Genomic DNA, 16,322 nt, shown 5'->3' with positions numbered 1-16,322 from the left:
GCCTATTTTCAAACGGACAATTTGATCGTTTGAATTAGGCCAATCTCAGCCCTTGATCGATAACGGTTTAAATCCGACTGTTATCGACTTGTACAGGTTGGTAATGGTCCGATTTTGATCGTTATCGCCCGGTACAAATCCCATATCGCCATATACGAGGTCATGTGATAGTATCGCCCGACAGAGAGCGGTCCACATATCGGTATCCTATCAGACTAGTACATACCGCTCGTACTGGGCAGTATAGGTCGACATGACAAACCCTGAGCTAGAACATGACAAATCCTTTTTTTTTCCCCTTTTGCAGCGACATGGTACGTATGGTCGAACGCTTTGTCTGCGTTGAGGTTTTAGGCGTGAAATGATCCATCGGTGGGTGGGGGGGGCGCATGGTCCCTTCTGCCACAGCTGCCTTCTCATTGGCTAAGAAAAAGATCCACATCGATGTGCAGAAAGCAATGCACCTGAGCTACTATTTTTAGCTTCCTTCTTTTTCCAAGTCCTCAAATGCAGCTTAGCTTGCCTTCTGAAGTTGCAGCTTTTCTACCGAAGCGGAGCACATTGACCACCACCGCCCGTCCCCATCCTCTTTCCCACCATCTGCCTGCTTTGATTTGATGATGGTTCGGGATAGTCCATGCAACTTAAAATTTCTAATCTTTCATCTCGGTTCATGCTGCTACTTTGCAACCACAGAGGAGCTCAGGGAGAGTCACCTATCCTCTAGGACAATTCCTAGACCCGTGAGTTTCTTTATCCACTCAATCATCTTAAGGATATGGTTCTGAACCAGTATCCTCTAAATCATCCTGGCGCGGAAGAGACTTGCATATCTATATTGTTGAGGCCTTTCTTGCACCCCAAATAATTTATGAAAATATAAGAAAATAGATCTGGCATTCATCTTTTTATGTTGTCTCTGTAACTCAGGAGTTATGAAGCTCTATGTAACACTGAGCAAGTGTGGAATCGTCTAAGACACGAGCCCCTCGCCTGTCCTAAGCTTCCTACGCCCCCACCGTAGATTGATGATATCGCTATGACTTTGTTCCTCCTTGCGTTCTTCGTCCTCTTCGGTTGCTGCCAATGATTGCAAACGGCGCTCGGGCGAGGCGAGGCGAGGCCCGATCGCCTCGCTAATGTCCCAGGCGACGCGCTTCAAATAGGCGCCGCCTAGGCGCTTGCCCGAGCCCAGGCGCTGGGCGCTTCGGGCGAGCGCCTAGGTAAACCAAGGCGATCGAACCAGAATTTTAGGTCTGGTTCGGCCCTGGTTCGGTTGTTAGTTGGTTCAATCGAACCAACTAAACCGATATAACCCAACCCTAACCCTAACCCTAACCCAACACTAACCTGCTGCCGCTGCCGCTCTCGATCCCGATCCCGATCGCGATCTCGTCGCTCGCTGCCGCTGCTCGCGCCTCCCGCGAGCCCTCTCGCTGCTCGCGCCTCCTGCGAGCCCTCCCGCGAGCCCTCCCGCTGCTCGCGTCTCCTGCGAGCCCTCCCGCGAGCCTTCCCGCTGCTCGCGCCTCCCTCGAGCCCTCCCGCTGCTCGCGCCTCCCGCGTTTTTTAAATCACTGGTTGCTGCTGCTCTACGTGTTGCTTGTTTGAGAACGCTGTAAGCTCTATGCCTCTTGTTGTCACCGGTTTCTAGGGTTTAAAAGGTTTATGGCGTTTATATTTAAGGAAGTTACGGCCGAATATCTAGTTTTGTGGATCTCCACCTGAATTTTCTTGCAGACTATGTTCTTGTTTGAATTATTTATCATTGATTGTTATGCTTCCTGACTTAATTGTGACATAGGAGAAACTTTCGGAACAGAAATTGTGGCTTGCTTTGAAGTGGGAATATCATCCTTGAAAAATGCTTGAAAAAGAAAAGGTGTTTTTCTTGCGTTATCTGCATCAGATGTTTGGCCAATGAAAAGTCCAAATTTTGTCATGTATTCTGAATTTTTTTTGAACTATTGTTTTTGTTTTAATCCCAGATGGGACAAGCTACGTGGGAGAGATGATTAATCGGTTTGTTATATTACATTTTCGCAGATTATTTTCAATTTTGCTTTACTTTATATGTCTAGTTATAACCTTTGCTAAGCAGGCACCCTTCCTTACCGCCTCCTTTGTTATTCACTTGGTAATTTAGCAATAACAGTGTATGTTTGGAACATGTTTAAATACAAACCCTGAATGAATAGGTAATTGTCTCTTACAATCACTGTCTTGTTGAATGAAAGCGACTTGTGCCTCCATTACTGTGCAACTTTGATCTTAGTTTATTTTAGTTAAATATTTATTATATTAGGGAAGTAAATTATGATTTGGAACCTAGACCAAAAGGAGGTAAAAAGTGTTCTGTTCCTTTCTTGAAGATATTTAAGGAAGTTTCTTGATGCGAAAAAAGATTATAAAGAAAGGTCTATATACTGGTCATATCATAATAAGTAGAATCACCTTTTTTGTCTGATATGATAAATATATATTATTCATGCCTTCTCTCTTTCACGATTCTCAAGTTATTTTTACTTTACTAAAGACTTAAATCATTATGTATCCTAAGTCTAAAATAATATTTTCTTTACAATGTATATGTGGCAGCTGTAACATAAATAGGACCAGTGACAAAAGCAGCTCGATCAAAATGTACTTGTTTGCATAATACATGTCATGTACTAGGAGATTCATTTTTGTTTTTCCCCCGTCTCTGGATTGTTGCTGTGAGAGATTTTTCTTTATTGTCCATCTCAGTCCGCTAGAAAAATACTTTCGAGAATAAATATAGTCTCCTATGCAAGTACCCCATTATCTATAATGTCGAAACTTTTCATTAGAAAAAGGGCATATCTCCTTGGAAGTTTCATCATGCAAAGCTATCTGCACAGAGGATGTGAAATTGCATCTGGTTATTCGTATTTGATTACCTTTCTTTATTTTAAAAATGTTTTACTTTTCCTTTCCGGAAATTTTATACTTAAATGAGAAAATCAAATCGTTGAATATCAATACTTGTTGCTATTCTAACCGAAAATGGAGTCTTTGCAGTACTAAGTGACATGCATTCTCTGCTCACCAAATAGGGAAAAGATATCATTGGGATCTTGCTTATCAGGATATGTTGATATTCTAAATTGTACATTAGTTATTGTGATACATGTTTTACTTTTTCCATGTTTTAATGTTTCCCAAGTTTTGATCAGTTGTCATCCATTGGTGTCATGGTAAGGTTGCTAGTTTGCTACGAGTCATGGAAACCACCTCTTTGCTTGTGCATTCCTTGACGCTCTCTAGACTTCCATTGGCGAGAACTTGTGCATTGGACCATTCTTTTTTGTTATCCATTGCTGTAAAGTTGAAGCAGAACATGTGTTCTCCATCGATGTGTATTATGTTTTTATGCTAAAACAGAGTGCCACCAACCTATATGAGCCTTCTTTCGAACTTATTTTTACTGTGTTTTCTTCTAGTATGATTGAATTGAGAACTGTTTGTCTGTACGCAACCTTGGCATGTCTTGCTCTGATGTCCCATTTCTTTTTTGTGCTTATTTAGCATAAGTTGGATCTGCTATGTTCTCCTTTGAGAATCAATGGACATATTGGGAATCTTCCATTTGACTGGTTTAAACTTGTGAAAAGTGTACATCTTGAAGTTATTATTTACACATCTGAAAAGTGTACTATCGTATTCTATCACCACTTTATCTCGTCTTTATATTCTTTTAGAGATTGCAAGCACTATGATGCATGGATCTTATTAAGTGATCCTTTTTAGGGAACATATGCGTGGCTGTTATGAATTGTTACATTTAGTTTAAACTCATTTGGACATGTTACTAAAGTTTCTCAATTTTGGTATGTTCAGCTCATACTAAGGTAGTTACATTTTAACCCAGCAGCCACTGATTGGTCATCATTTGGGAATTTATTTTTTTTTTAATTTTTTTTCTTGGAAAGTTTTAATCTTATCTTGTTATATTTAAATAACTTTCTGTGTGTTATATTGGAGTGTTTCTTTTTGGGTATAATTTGTGCTGGTTGCATGATTATACTGAAAATTAAATGTGCCAACCTTTGCAGGTTATAAAAGATTTCTCAGGATGTCTTGGTGTACTATTGAGTCTGATCCTGGTAAGTCAATGATATGAAGTGAATTTTTGCTGCTAAAATTATTTTTCATGACATCTTTCTCATGCATATGTCTTTGTCATTAATGGATTCTTTTTTCTTTTGTACAAAGATCAGTCAGAGATTTCTTTTTTCTGGATTTCTAAACTTGTCGAAGCATTGTGTACTAGATCATATACTTATATGTGACATTTCATCGTATAACTTTTTGAATTGTAGGCTTTGTTTGGCAACATGTTCTATTCCTTTCTCTTTTGTCTTTTAACGAATGCTTTGAGATGATTTGTTATCAACTTATTTTTCTTTCTAGATGTCAGACAAGTAGGCAAGTTCCAACCTAGAAACAAGTCACAACCAATAAAGGGAACTGCTAAATCTGTTTCTTTTATTCTTCCTGATGCTTCCATTACTGGTCCTCCTCCCATGGGATCCTTTTCTGAGATAACGAACCCTTCTTCTGTACAAGCGAAGATCGATATACCTGTGGACAATCCTTTGCATTCATCAATCATAACCTCAGACTGCAATGAAGGTGTTCAAATAGATCACCGAGAGGTGGGAGAAGAGGTAAACTTTGTTTCTTGTCCGCTTGTCTTTTATCAGCAGAACTTGTTATATGGATATTCTTTTTGCTATTATGATGCATTAGGGAATTCAGGCTGAAACTTTCAATACTAATTTTCTTCCAAGCCAGCCACAACTTTGTATGTAGCAATCCTCCTTGAAGTGGGATTATTGTTCAAATTTTGCTACTTTCTGGTCTGTATTGAATTTTCTCTTTTTTTCTTTACACTTCTGTTGAATCATAGAATTCAATCTGCTGGTTAATTTCATCTGATGCCCAGACTTGGATTAAGAGACATCACAAGCACTGGTTCTGCTGTTTGTAATAGTGTTATCGACACTGTCGCTTTTGATAAGGATCCTTCAACTGTAAAGACAGACTTCTTAGAGGATCATGCTTCTGTTAAATCAGACACTGACATTGACTCATTTGTTCCTTGATGACTTGGCCTTAGTGCAAACAGATTTTACTGAGACTTCTAACCTTAAGTTGTTGCCAATGACATTTAAACTTACTCTCAAGTAATTGGTAGTATCTCTTATCCTAGATTGATTATGTAAGGTAATTTTTATTTGATCACATCTTATGAGGTATGTCACCTTTATTCCCAGAATAGAGAAGAAATCAGACTTCCAAAGGGTTTGGAGGATATTCATACCGAGTCCCAATCCCAAATTGTTCAAAAACTTAAGCAGCGGATCCATGAAGGAAGGCCTACTTCAGAAAATGATGAAGATGATGATGCTCATAAACCATGTAGGAAACTGAGAAAGAGGATAGCCAAGTGCAGTACTGACCAAATTGAAGTTGGAAGCAATGATGAACGTGATATTGACAACTTTAATGTCTCTCAGATGGATAACAGCCAAAGTGATGATTGTCATAGGGATGAAGATATGCCTAGGCCAAAGAGGACCAAGAGAAAGTCAAAGAGGCAGACAAATGAAATCGAAAAACCCACTCCGAAGCGTAAGAAAGCCTTTGAAAAACCTGATTCTGTTGTAGAGAATTCACCTAAAAAGAAGTTTCCTCATGCCACAAGGCGAAGGAGAAGGCAAGGTAAATGAACTTGCAGTCTTACGTAATGTTATCATAAACTCATGCTGCACCTGTTGGAAGAAACTGAATGAACTTCAGTCGATAATTCATTATCTTTGAAATGTTTAGTGAACAAAGTTTTACTGCAAACACCTGAAGATGAGATTGACCCGAGACAGATTAGCATAAGAGACCTAATAATGCTTGCAGAAGCTAAGGAGCGTATAGCAGTATGTCTTTTTTGGCTGCTTGAATGTTATCACTTATAATTGGTATTGTTGTATGTTGATGTTATTTTGAATGTTTTTCTGCAGAGTAAAGAAGCGGCGGCAACGAGTAAATTATTCTCAGGTCAGAGGTACGAAAAATATCTCACAAGGTTGCAAAATAGAATGTTTCACTTTGTGGGTTTTTAGATTATTTATATATTGGGATCTCGTGCCGCAGATCTCGGACGTCTAGAGGATATAAGCATACTCTCTTATTCTTTTTTAAATCAGTAGCACTATGTATTTTGAAACCCTTCCTGGCGAGTGAATCATTTTCTGGCTGTATTATAGACGGTTTAATTGTCATGGAATAAATGAAATCTAAGGTATATATCAATTTGACAACTATAAAAATGGACAGTGAATAAGCGTATTGTTGTCTGATATATGAGGTCTGTAATCAATTAGGCTTGAGTAATATGTAAATGCAGACAATACATTTCAGTCATAATCAGGTTTGCAACATAAAGGTTCAAAAACAGACAGAAAACTTTTGAAAATTCTCTTATCCACCAAATCATATTTTCTTAATCTAAATACTTTGACAGGTAGAAACTTATAGAAGTATTGCCGCTAGAAACATGATAGTGGGAGGAAGATACTTTGAAAGACGAAGTAAATTAGTTATTGACTCTAATGGCTTTGATAATGATGGATGAAGGGCCTCCTTAAAATAATGAGTGGTGGCAAGTAGAAGTGAGAAACATTTAGAAAAGTGCTTTTGACTTGGCCTTTAGCATGTCATTGTAGTAGGAGCCTTCCCTGAGATTGTGCCACAAATTAACTTGCTTGGATTTACCTTTGAATTTATGTTTGAAGATATGCAGTGGGGCATGCTTGGAGCTCTAATTGGAGCTTGTAATAGTACTGTGGTATATTAGTCTTTGTGATTGTTTATTCATGTGCATGAGTGGCACATACCTTTGTGGTTTTTCTCCTTGGTTGTTTGGGCATCTCTCTTTGTGGTTTTAGGATCCTCTATTTTTAGGCTTCAAAAAACCTGGACTTGCTCATGGATTTTCAAGTCAGAATGGTTGTACATATCTATGATCTGTACTAAATGTATAAATTGTGTGTATTTTCTGATGAAAATTTGTATACTTAAAAAGGATGTATATATAGGACTTATGCACCAGCTCAAAGTTTATGATAGTGACTATATGGAAAATTAAGTTAAGTTACACATGACAAACACTGTATTGAAGCTCATGTATAGTTGTGCACTATCTGACACCCATAGATTACCACAAGTAGCCTCTCACTATGCAACAAAAGAGCATGAGAACAAACCTACACGTGAGAGGATGAGATATGGAAGAAGAGGGGAAAATAATAGGGGCATGTTGATGCAAGTGAAGAGAAAACAAAGGTGAGTGCAAAAGAGAAGGAAGTGAGGTAAAGGGACAGTTATATATTTTTCTGCTCAGTTGAGGATCCTATTTTGTTAAAGATAAGCATAGTATATTTTTTATTATTATAGTTTCAATTGCTTTAAACATCAAAAGGTAATGTTCATTTATATTTTCTTTTGACAAACATATGTTTATCATAGGGGCTGGTATGTAGTATTAAAGGAAAACATTTGAATATTTTTATAGTAGTTATTGATGAGAAGGGCTGTGATACAAACACCATGAAAACACAAGATGGAAATGAAATTTTTATGGAAAAGGTTAGTAACATCTATAATGGCTGGGCATATCTTTTTAAACATATATAGGTTAATGTCCATCTCATTATCCATCATCTTGTAAGAAGTTCTTCGTAAATGCCATATCTAAGTTCCATGATTTGATCAAAATTTTTATATAACAGTACTAGTTCTTTGTCCAATAATGAGGACATTCTTTTTGGAGAGGATCAAGAACTGAATCATTCAGGTGAAGAAGCAAATCAGAATGTGCAATCAACTCCCAAGAGATTGAATTACCATTCTTACATGAACCGGCCACAAACTAGTAGATGGTCAAAAGCAGAAACAAAGTTGTTCTACGAGGTACTTTGATCTTGTCACACCATGTTTCTTTTTAGTTTATATGTAATATATGAAAAAAGGAATGCTGCAGCACATGTTTCTTTGAACTTGCTAGTGACAAACCAGCTCAAGATTTCACCCGGTTGGCTTGCATTTCTCTAACCCGTGGCCTTTGTTTTTCTGCTTTTCTTTTGTTCAACTCTTAGTTCTTGTGTACTACCGTAGATTCTCATTTCATTCATTATGCACCAAGCAATCTGTTCTGAATATAGCATTCTGCCATCCAAATGGAGGGTTTAATTCCCCATTAAACCCTTTCTATTGCTGAAGTACATGACTGCATGCTTCTTTATGCCTTAGTGGCTCTGTCACAGTTAGCTCCTCTTTTGAAATTTGGAGGATGCTGGATACTGTTGTAGTGCAGTAAGTGAAACTTCATTTCATTTATCTTTTTCTTGGGTTTTGTATTTGTTTCTCCTTTCATCACACTGGCATGCATACTGTGTTGGCATGGCATAAGACCTCCATGCTAATGGCATGTACTGCAGCACGTAAAAGACAAATATGGCAACTGCTTCAATTACTACAGTTATTATATAGTGTAAAGCTTAAAGAATGCAATTTGTATTTTGCTTTTTCCAAAAATAAAGATATCAAAATATAAAATATAAGAAAAAGTAGGCAAAATGAAAATTTTGTGACCTTGATATATCTATGAAGTTCATAAGTAGAAAGAACATAGTTAAGGAACTAATTTCATGACTCTGTATGAGCTAATTTGTAATAAGCTCTAACATATGTTCTCTTTAACACACAGCTTCATATCCTCTATTTAAGTTCAACATGCAAGATTGTAGCTTTTGGTGACCCCATTGACTAGTTTTTCCTCTTCCCTCTCTGCTTTCTTCCTCCCCTCTGTCTCTATTTCTATCTTCTTTTCTTTTTTTTCCTTTCTCCTTTTTTTTGTTATTATTCTTTTGTTCCTCTTATCTGCCAGTCAAATTGGTCAATCATCCTCCATATCAAGGTTAGGCTTGTGTCTAATGGATTCATAGGCTGATCATTCTTTGTTCCTCTCATCTGCCGGTCAGACCTTGTGTTCAATGGATCCATAAGCTGGTCCGAATTAGGCGATTTATGTTCATATGTGTTTCTATATTATTTATGGAGTAGTTTAAAGCAAGGTTTGCCATACCGACCCGTACCGCCCGGTACGAGCGGTACGTACCGGTCCGATGGGATATCGGTACGCGGAACGCCCGTTACCAGGCGGAACGAATAATAATAATAAAATAATATATATATATAAATATATATTAATATATATTAATAATTTAAATAAAATCGAGGCGACGTCGCGTCGCCTCGGCGATGTCACCGAGGCGACACGACGTCTCCTTTCTCGGCGACGTCGCCGAGGCGACGCAGCGCCTTTCTCGGCGACGTCGCCGAGGCGACATGACGTCTCCTTTCTCGGCGACATGACGTCGCCTTTTTCGGTGACATGACGTCGCCTTTTTCGGCGACGTCGCCGAGGCGACACGATGTCGCCTTTTTCGGCGACGTCGCTATATATATATATATATATATAATTTAAATAAACGTCGCCTCGGCGACGTCGCCCCGTGTGGGGAAGGAAAAGGCGACGTCGCCGAGGCGATGCGACGTCGGCCAATAAAAAATATATATATATTATATATATATATACATATATCACTCGGTATACCGCTCGGTATACCGAGCGGTATACCGTTCCGTACCGTACCGAGAGATCATCGAAACTCTGGTACGGTACGAAATTTCAAACCATGGTTTGAAGTATATTATTTTTATGTTTTTTTCAAGAATTACATTAGAAGTACAATTTGAGTTAGAAAATGTATTACTTGAGAACAAATTAGCCTAGAGATTGAAAAAGGTGATTCTTTATCTACTTCAGTTAGGGTAGGACTTTCTTTAAAGGAACTACGAATTGCAAGTCTTAATAAATGAGGGGGTGAATGGGCTAAAAGGGGCATCATTAGTAAAGTCCCCACAAGTGCCCACATGGCATTGCTATGGAATAAGATAGCGAACCAGCCCTAGACACTTCCCTAAAGGCCCATCTAGTTATGTGCCACCCGAGTAGCTCTTGGGTGCCGTGTTGGCTAACACTCCACACCACTCTGTGGAGCAAGAAATCTCCAAAATGGTTGCTTAATGGCTTGTTTCTAAGCAGTTTTGCCTTTGCGTGTCGACTGCACACAATCCGCACTTACAAGCCTAAAACGATCACAAAAGCCAACCAAAATAAGCCTACCAAGCCTATTGCAAGCCCCTGTGCAAAGCATAAACAAAATCAAAAGACATGGGTATACACAAGTATTTCATCAAACACCCTATTCACATATTTGTTCGTGACATTCTTTCCCACTTATTCTTTTAACATCCTCGTCGAAGCCTTTGCGGATGTTGCATCTCCTTACCTTTGCTGAATCTTCAATCTTCTACTCCAGTTGCAATGCATCTCTTGACTCCTAATTGCTCTCTGCTGTTGTTGTTGAGTAGACGAACTTTAATCGACCACGTTGTTTCAACTTGCCAATGACTCTAACTTGGTGTGGGGTCGATCAAGTTGTGTAGATCTTTGTTGGTTCGTGTAGATCCTATAGATAAAGGAAAAGACATTCCTTGTTATGCGATAATATCTTAAACGTCTCGTGCTACTTGAACTAGGTAGATGTTTGTTGGAACTTTAAAGTGTATCGCCTCGCAGACTTTGAAGCTTTTGAGGTCTTTTGCCCATTTGATTTCTCTTCTATTTAGTTGTCGCCTCCAAATAGGTTCGCATCACTTTTGCTTTCAATTGACATTTTGTTGGTAAATGAAGCGGATAGTCTACTCTCGGTAGAATCGATCACTATTGGTGAGGATTTGACAATTGTTGTCTTTTATTAAGTTTCTTTGAAGGGTCTTTGAACATGTGCATAGCTCCTCTGTTGGATAAATAAGGGAACTGAGGTATTCGGTTTTGCTCATTCTTTTAAGAGTTGAGAAGACAAAGGTTACTCGACTTTACTTGTCTCCTCGAGGGTTGTATTCCATGTATCGAGCTGGTTACTTGCCTTATTCTTTGCTCACACTTTTGAAGCATTCGAAATGTTTTCATTCCTTGCATTGAGTTGGCTACTATGATTTACCTTCTCATTGAATAGTTTGAGGAATGCGACACACACAGGAGAAGTTCCGCGAAGGACTTGATCATACAAAAATATGATTGGGAGCTACTGGGAGCCCCACATTGGTGAACAACACGATGACAAGAAGAGCTATGGATTCAAGGAGTGAATGCCATGGTACCACAGATGTGGGTCTTCCGTGCGTGCATCGAATTTTGCATCAAATGAAAACTTTGATCATCACTATATGGGGGTTGTGTTCCATCGAGGGGGAATTATGAGTGCAAGTACTAGTGAGTCCCATCGGGGGACTTTGATCACATAGAGGTATGATCGAAGGGGCTGGAGGGTTGGATTGCTTCAGAGCTCATATTCGTTTAAGGGAGTTTGGTAAGTCAGGGGACAAGGTTGAGTAAGCGAACATTGCTATCAAGGATGCAATGGAGAACAGAATCAACACGTGCTCTGCAACATGATGGTGGGGCTTCCGCGGAGTCATTGATCCTTTACTCTTATGGAGGGAGAGCACATGATCGTGGGAAGGGGCCGAGGAGGTGGAGACTATAAATGCAAACTCCAAATACCGAGACAAGGTTGAAGGACAGAGTCCAAGGAACTTCGTAAGACCGCCGGGCTTCTCATCAAAATAGTTGAAAGTGGGGGACTTCGGGTCGATGCAGGAGTGCTCGACCAAGAAACGAGGAAGTTTGATAGGTTGTATTGTAGATAGTCGGTAGAATAATCATTACACAAACACATGTTATTTTCTAATTATTATATTAAGGAATTTAACCTCGAGGATGTTCGTGATATTTTAAAAACATTTGAGGGGAATTAAACAGATATTTAACCATTTGACAAGGGTATGTCAGAATATTTTTCCAGAATAAAAAATATAAAAAATTCAAAAAATAAAGATATGAATTATCGGAACTCAGAAGTCATTTTTGACTTGCTGTTTCCTCTGTACGAGTACTGAATAGCCGGTCCTAATTACTTGATCTAAGGGACCAGTGAATTCAGTGCCCACAGTGAGGGTAATTTGGTCTATGTAAAGCTTGCTTGATGTTCCTCAATATTGATCTTTTGTGCAAGAATGACAGGAAAATCGATTGGGTAGTTCTTTAATTTTTTGCTGAACTATTGGTGGTATGCTTTAATTCTATTAGGTGTTTCTGATCGAATATTCTGTGTGCTGATTGAATGTGTAGGCTATTCACCAATTTGGAACAGATTTTGCAATGATACAGCAGCTGTTCCCTAGTCGCACACGCCATCAAGTGAAACTAAAATTCAAAATTGAAGATCGCAAACATCCTTCGCAAGTCCATGATGCTTTACTTCGTCCTTCCAAAGGTAAGAAATTGATTTTTTGCTGTTCCCAAAATTTTAAATTCTCTTAGTATGTGACTGACTTTTTGCTACTCACTCAAATTCTCTTAGCTTGATCTATCACCTGATGTTTAATTTAAGTTCTGGTTTTGCTATGATGACAGATTTCTTCAATACTATAAAATGTTAGATTGATTGAAGCAATCTATTGTACTTATCTGAATGAGTATAAATTCTATTTGTTAAATAAGATCAGCAATTTGACATCAGAAAGCAGAAATCAGCTATCCAAGCTATTTGAGAAATTTGATGCAAAAAAGGAATGAATTGAAGAAGAATTGAATAAAAATGGGGAGAAAAGGAGTTGCTGGTAGAGAAGGAAAAAAAGAGAGGAATTCGGTGAAAAAAAGGGGAAAATGATGGGAAAGACACTGACATGGGTGGTAGGCCTACTGCTAGTAAACTCAATACCAGTAAAATACTGGGTAGTAGCCTGGTACGAAATTCAATTCGGTGAAGTTGCTTGTCTGTGTGTTGGTTTGTGGTTAAACCGATAAACACCCAACCAGTACTGGCTTGTCCAAATGTCTTTGGGTCCTCCTTCCTCTGGAAAAGAGATGTAGAATGGAATAACAGAACTAAATGCTTGTAAATATTTGAGTTGCAGCATCTGCAACACAATGTCATGAGATGGCCTTTAAGTGGATGAGGAACCTTTTCTTCTATTTTTTTGACATCAGCACAACGGTAAGATCCTTCCTTTGTGATATAGATATTTGTGAGAGCCTCTTGCACTAGATTTTTCACCTTCATAATAAAATAATTAGTTCACCTGGGTTTTAAATCACTGTGTTGTATTTTTCAATTAATGTGCATCATGACCATCCAAAACCGTACCCTAGTGGTGGGGGTTCATGGCAGTCGTTTGAAGATAGCCCACACATTATGCAAGATACAGTTGAGATGTGATCGTAAGTCTCACATATGCGTCATGATACATTTTTTTTTTTCTTTCAACAAAAGTATTCATCGTTAACCTTGACATATAAATTCCCCCTCTTTCATATTTGTGGTATTTTAGTTCTAGAATTACAGATAAATTGATGCTGTTGTCGGAGAAGATATGACTTAGCACCAGATACGGTGGTAGGATCCCTCACTCCCATTTAATTATTCGAGTTAATAATTAAATGATAGAATTACTGATCAAATAACATTAAAAAATCGTGTTTAATAATTCTAATGTTCTCTAGCTCTTTGACTCGACTAAAATCATGTTATTTGATCAGTAATTCTATCATTTAATTATTAACTCGAATGATATAATACTAGTAATAATTCAGATGTCTAGGAAGTTTTCAGGAGATTCAATTGATGTTTACTTGATCAGTAATTCTAATTTCATATTGCCACAACTAGCCACAAATATGTATGAGGAGGATGGAAGCTTGATCGAGGTAAAGAAACCATCAGAAATGTGCCTTTTGGAGGGCGTCAGATTGATATGTTGCACCTTATGTTTGATCAGTAGCCTGCTCTTTTATCCGAAACTGTGTGAGGCTTTGCAGTAGCTTCTTACTGATAGTCCTATGCCAGGTAGCTATTCTGCTATCATCATGTTCTTTAATTAATTTGGAAGCACGGTAAACATAAAGCCTGAAATGATTATATCTGTTTCATCAGGTTTATTTATTCATGTATTTTTGGAGATGTCATCATATACAAATAAATTAAGCCATTGTGAAAATGCATGTGAAATTTGATACGCTTAATCTTGATTATTATTATTTTTGGCAGATCGTACACACGTTATGCAAGTAATTAAGCAGCTCCAAATTAGGGCAAAGCCAACTTCCAACGGAGAGACAGATGGTGATCAGGTGAATCCATTGCAGGATGGCGTTGGTAAAAAGGAGGTATCCCTTGAACATTTCTCTCTAGAGATAAATCTGCTTGGTCACCCAGGATTCTAACGTGATTTATCGGAATCAATCTGTTGTCGAAGCAGGAAGAAACAAGCGGAGTCCAGAGTGACCAAGAGCAGCAGAGTGATTGTGAAGATGAAGTTGAGGGCCCTGAGGAGTTGGATGATTCGAAAGGTGAAGCCAATAGTCCCTCGAATTTTGATGAGCATCAGGGTCTGTTCGAGTGGGATGGTGCTACTTCCCCTCAAGACACAGAAAAAGACACTCGCTGGGAGATGTGAACCGTGGTTGGACCCCTATCCTGCCTCTGCCTGCCTGCCTGCCTTCCCACGGAGTATCAATTATGATTGATTAACGACTTCCTCTATTTTATTATCTTCTTGTATCATAATTTTATTTCTCTCGATGTTATCGTGTGTTGAGATTTGGGTTTCGTGATGTGTGAAGGGGACATTCGTAACTTTCCACGATAGCAAAATGTTTGCCTCTGGAGTTACTTTCCACGTGAAAGCTGGTTTGCGCTGCTTTTGCAGTGCCAGAGGCTTGTTGGAAATTTAATCGAGATAGATACTCATTTCTCCTTGGAACTCCGTATGGATGCGTCTTATATTTGTTCAGAATCGAAATAAAGCACAAAAAAAAAAGAAAAAAGAATCAACATGTCGTTCCTGCCGTCCCTTGTGGGATGATGATCGATCGGTCGGATATGCTAACCCGGAGTTTCTCACTATCGACGCTTGTCAGACGACGCCCAACCACTTTTGCCGGTGGTAAAAGGTTTCTTCAGCCTGTTGTTCCAGAATCGGTCAAATCCAGTGATGACCGTTTCTGGTGGCGAGCTGAAAGCACGCTTCGGAGTCCCTACCTCCCGCCCGCCCGCCCGCATGTAGCTGGTCCCAACCACATGTAGAGCGAGTGGCCTGCAGCTCTCTCGATGAAGGAAGGATGATGATGACTCGGCGGCTTCCGTCCGGGGATGTTTAGAAAGGTCACCGATCATGTTGTGCGGCTCGCCATGACGTTGCGATGATGTCATTGCCGTGTCATGTTGACTTCATTGCAAAACGCGATCCCCATCCGATCACGACGATTAATGGTGCCATGCAGTACGTTGAGGAACTCGAGTATATTGGTTGAAGACGCAAAACAATCACGGTTTCCATCTACCGAGGACGCGTGACGAAGCAGAACCGTTGATCAACGATCGATCGACGCTTACCAACTTTAGAAGATACCAAACCAAATTGCTCCGGTGGGATCAGGATGAGTTGAGAAGCTGATAAGGAATCCCACTTCCTCTTTCCTTTTTTTTCCCCTTTTGCAGCGACATGGTACGTATGGTCGAACGCTTTGTCTGCGTTGAGGTTTTAGGCCTGAAATGATCCATCGGTGGGTGGGGGGGCGCATGGTCCCTTCTGCCACAGCTGCCTTCTCATTGGCTAAGAAAAAGATCCACATCGATGTGCAGAAAGCAATGCACCTGAGCTACTATTTTTAGCTTCCTTCTTTTTCCAAGTCCTCAAATGCAGCTTAGCTTGCCTTCTGAAGTTGCAGCTTTTCTACCGAAGCGGAGCACATTGACCACCACCGCCCGTCCCCATCCTCTTTCCCACCATCTGCCTGCTTTGATTTGATGATGGTTCGGGATAGTCCATGCAACTTAAAATTTCTAATCTTTCATCTCGGTTCATGCTGCTACTTTGCAACCATAGAGGAGCTCAGGGAGAGTCACCTATCCTCTAGGACAATTCCTAGACCCGTGAGTTTCTTTATCCACTCAATCATCTTAAGGATATGGTTCTGAACCAGTATCCTCTAAATCATCCTGGCGCGGAAGAGACTTGCATATCTATATTGTTGAGGCCTTTCTTGCACCCCAAATAATTTATGAAAATATAAGAGAATAGATCTGGCATTCATCTTTTTATGTTGTCTCTGT

At 39.4% G+C, this 16,322-nt stretch overlaps 1 protein-coding gene across 3 annotated transcripts; it reads left to right on the top strand.

Annotated features, from left to right (window-relative positions):
- The first annotated feature begins 1,335 nt into the window (after positions 1 to 1,335).
- LOC135671286 (transcription factor TFIIIB component B''-like) lies at positions 1,336 to 14,977 on the top strand. 3 transcript variants are annotated; one of them, XM_065179332.1, is made up of 12 exons: positions 1,336 to 1,615; positions 1,802 to 1,879; positions 1,986 to 2,019; positions 4,074 to 4,124; positions 4,432 to 4,688; positions 5,298 to 5,745; positions 5,854 to 5,954; positions 6,039 to 6,082; positions 7,809 to 7,989; positions 12,338 to 12,482; positions 14,256 to 14,374; positions 14,467 to 14,977. In XM_065179332.1, the coding sequence occupies exons 4-12, from the start codon at positions 4,094 to 4,096 to the stop codon at positions 14,662 to 14,664; spliced, it is 1,524 nt and encodes a 507-aa protein (XP_065035404.1). In that variant the 5' UTR covers positions 1,336 to 1,615; positions 1,802 to 1,879; positions 1,986 to 2,019; positions 4,074 to 4,093; the 3' UTR covers positions 14,665 to 14,977. The 3 variants fall into 3 exon arrangements, with proteins under 3 accessions (XP_065035404.1, XP_065035406.1, XP_065035405.1); XM_065179333.1 differs by lacking the exon at positions 1,336 to 1,615 and having other exon boundaries at positions 1,667 to 1,879; XM_065179334.1 differs by lacking the exons at positions 1,802 to 1,879; positions 1,986 to 2,019.
- Positions 14,978 to 16,322: the final 1,345 nt, after the last annotated feature.

The sequence above is a fragment of the Musa acuminata genome, unplaced genomic scaffold (assembly GCF_036884655.1).
Source record: "Musa acuminata AAA Group cultivar baxijiao unplaced genomic scaffold, Cavendish_Baxijiao_AAA HiC_scaffold_1138, whole genome shotgun sequence".
Lineage (NCBI taxonomy): Eukaryota > Viridiplantae > Streptophyta > Magnoliopsida > Zingiberales > Musaceae > Musa > Musa acuminata.
Note: the sequence above shows the minus strand (reverse complement) of the source record. Positions and strands in the feature narration are given on the sequence as shown.

Excerpts from the sequence above, each read along its gene's own strand:
- LOC135671286 (XM_065179334.1), top strand. The coding sequence starts at position 4,094 with ATGTCTTGGTGTACTATTGAGTCTGATCCTG. Across the intron at positions 5,746-5,853 it reads AAGGCGAAGGAGAAGGCAAG|TGAACAAAGTTTTACTGCAA; the intron begins GTAAATGAACTT and ends TGAAATGTTTAG. Across the intron at positions 5,955-6,038 it reads AAGCTAAGGAGCGTATAGCA|AGTAAAGAAGCGGCGGCAAC; the intron begins GTATGTCTTTTT and ends GTTTTTCTGCAG.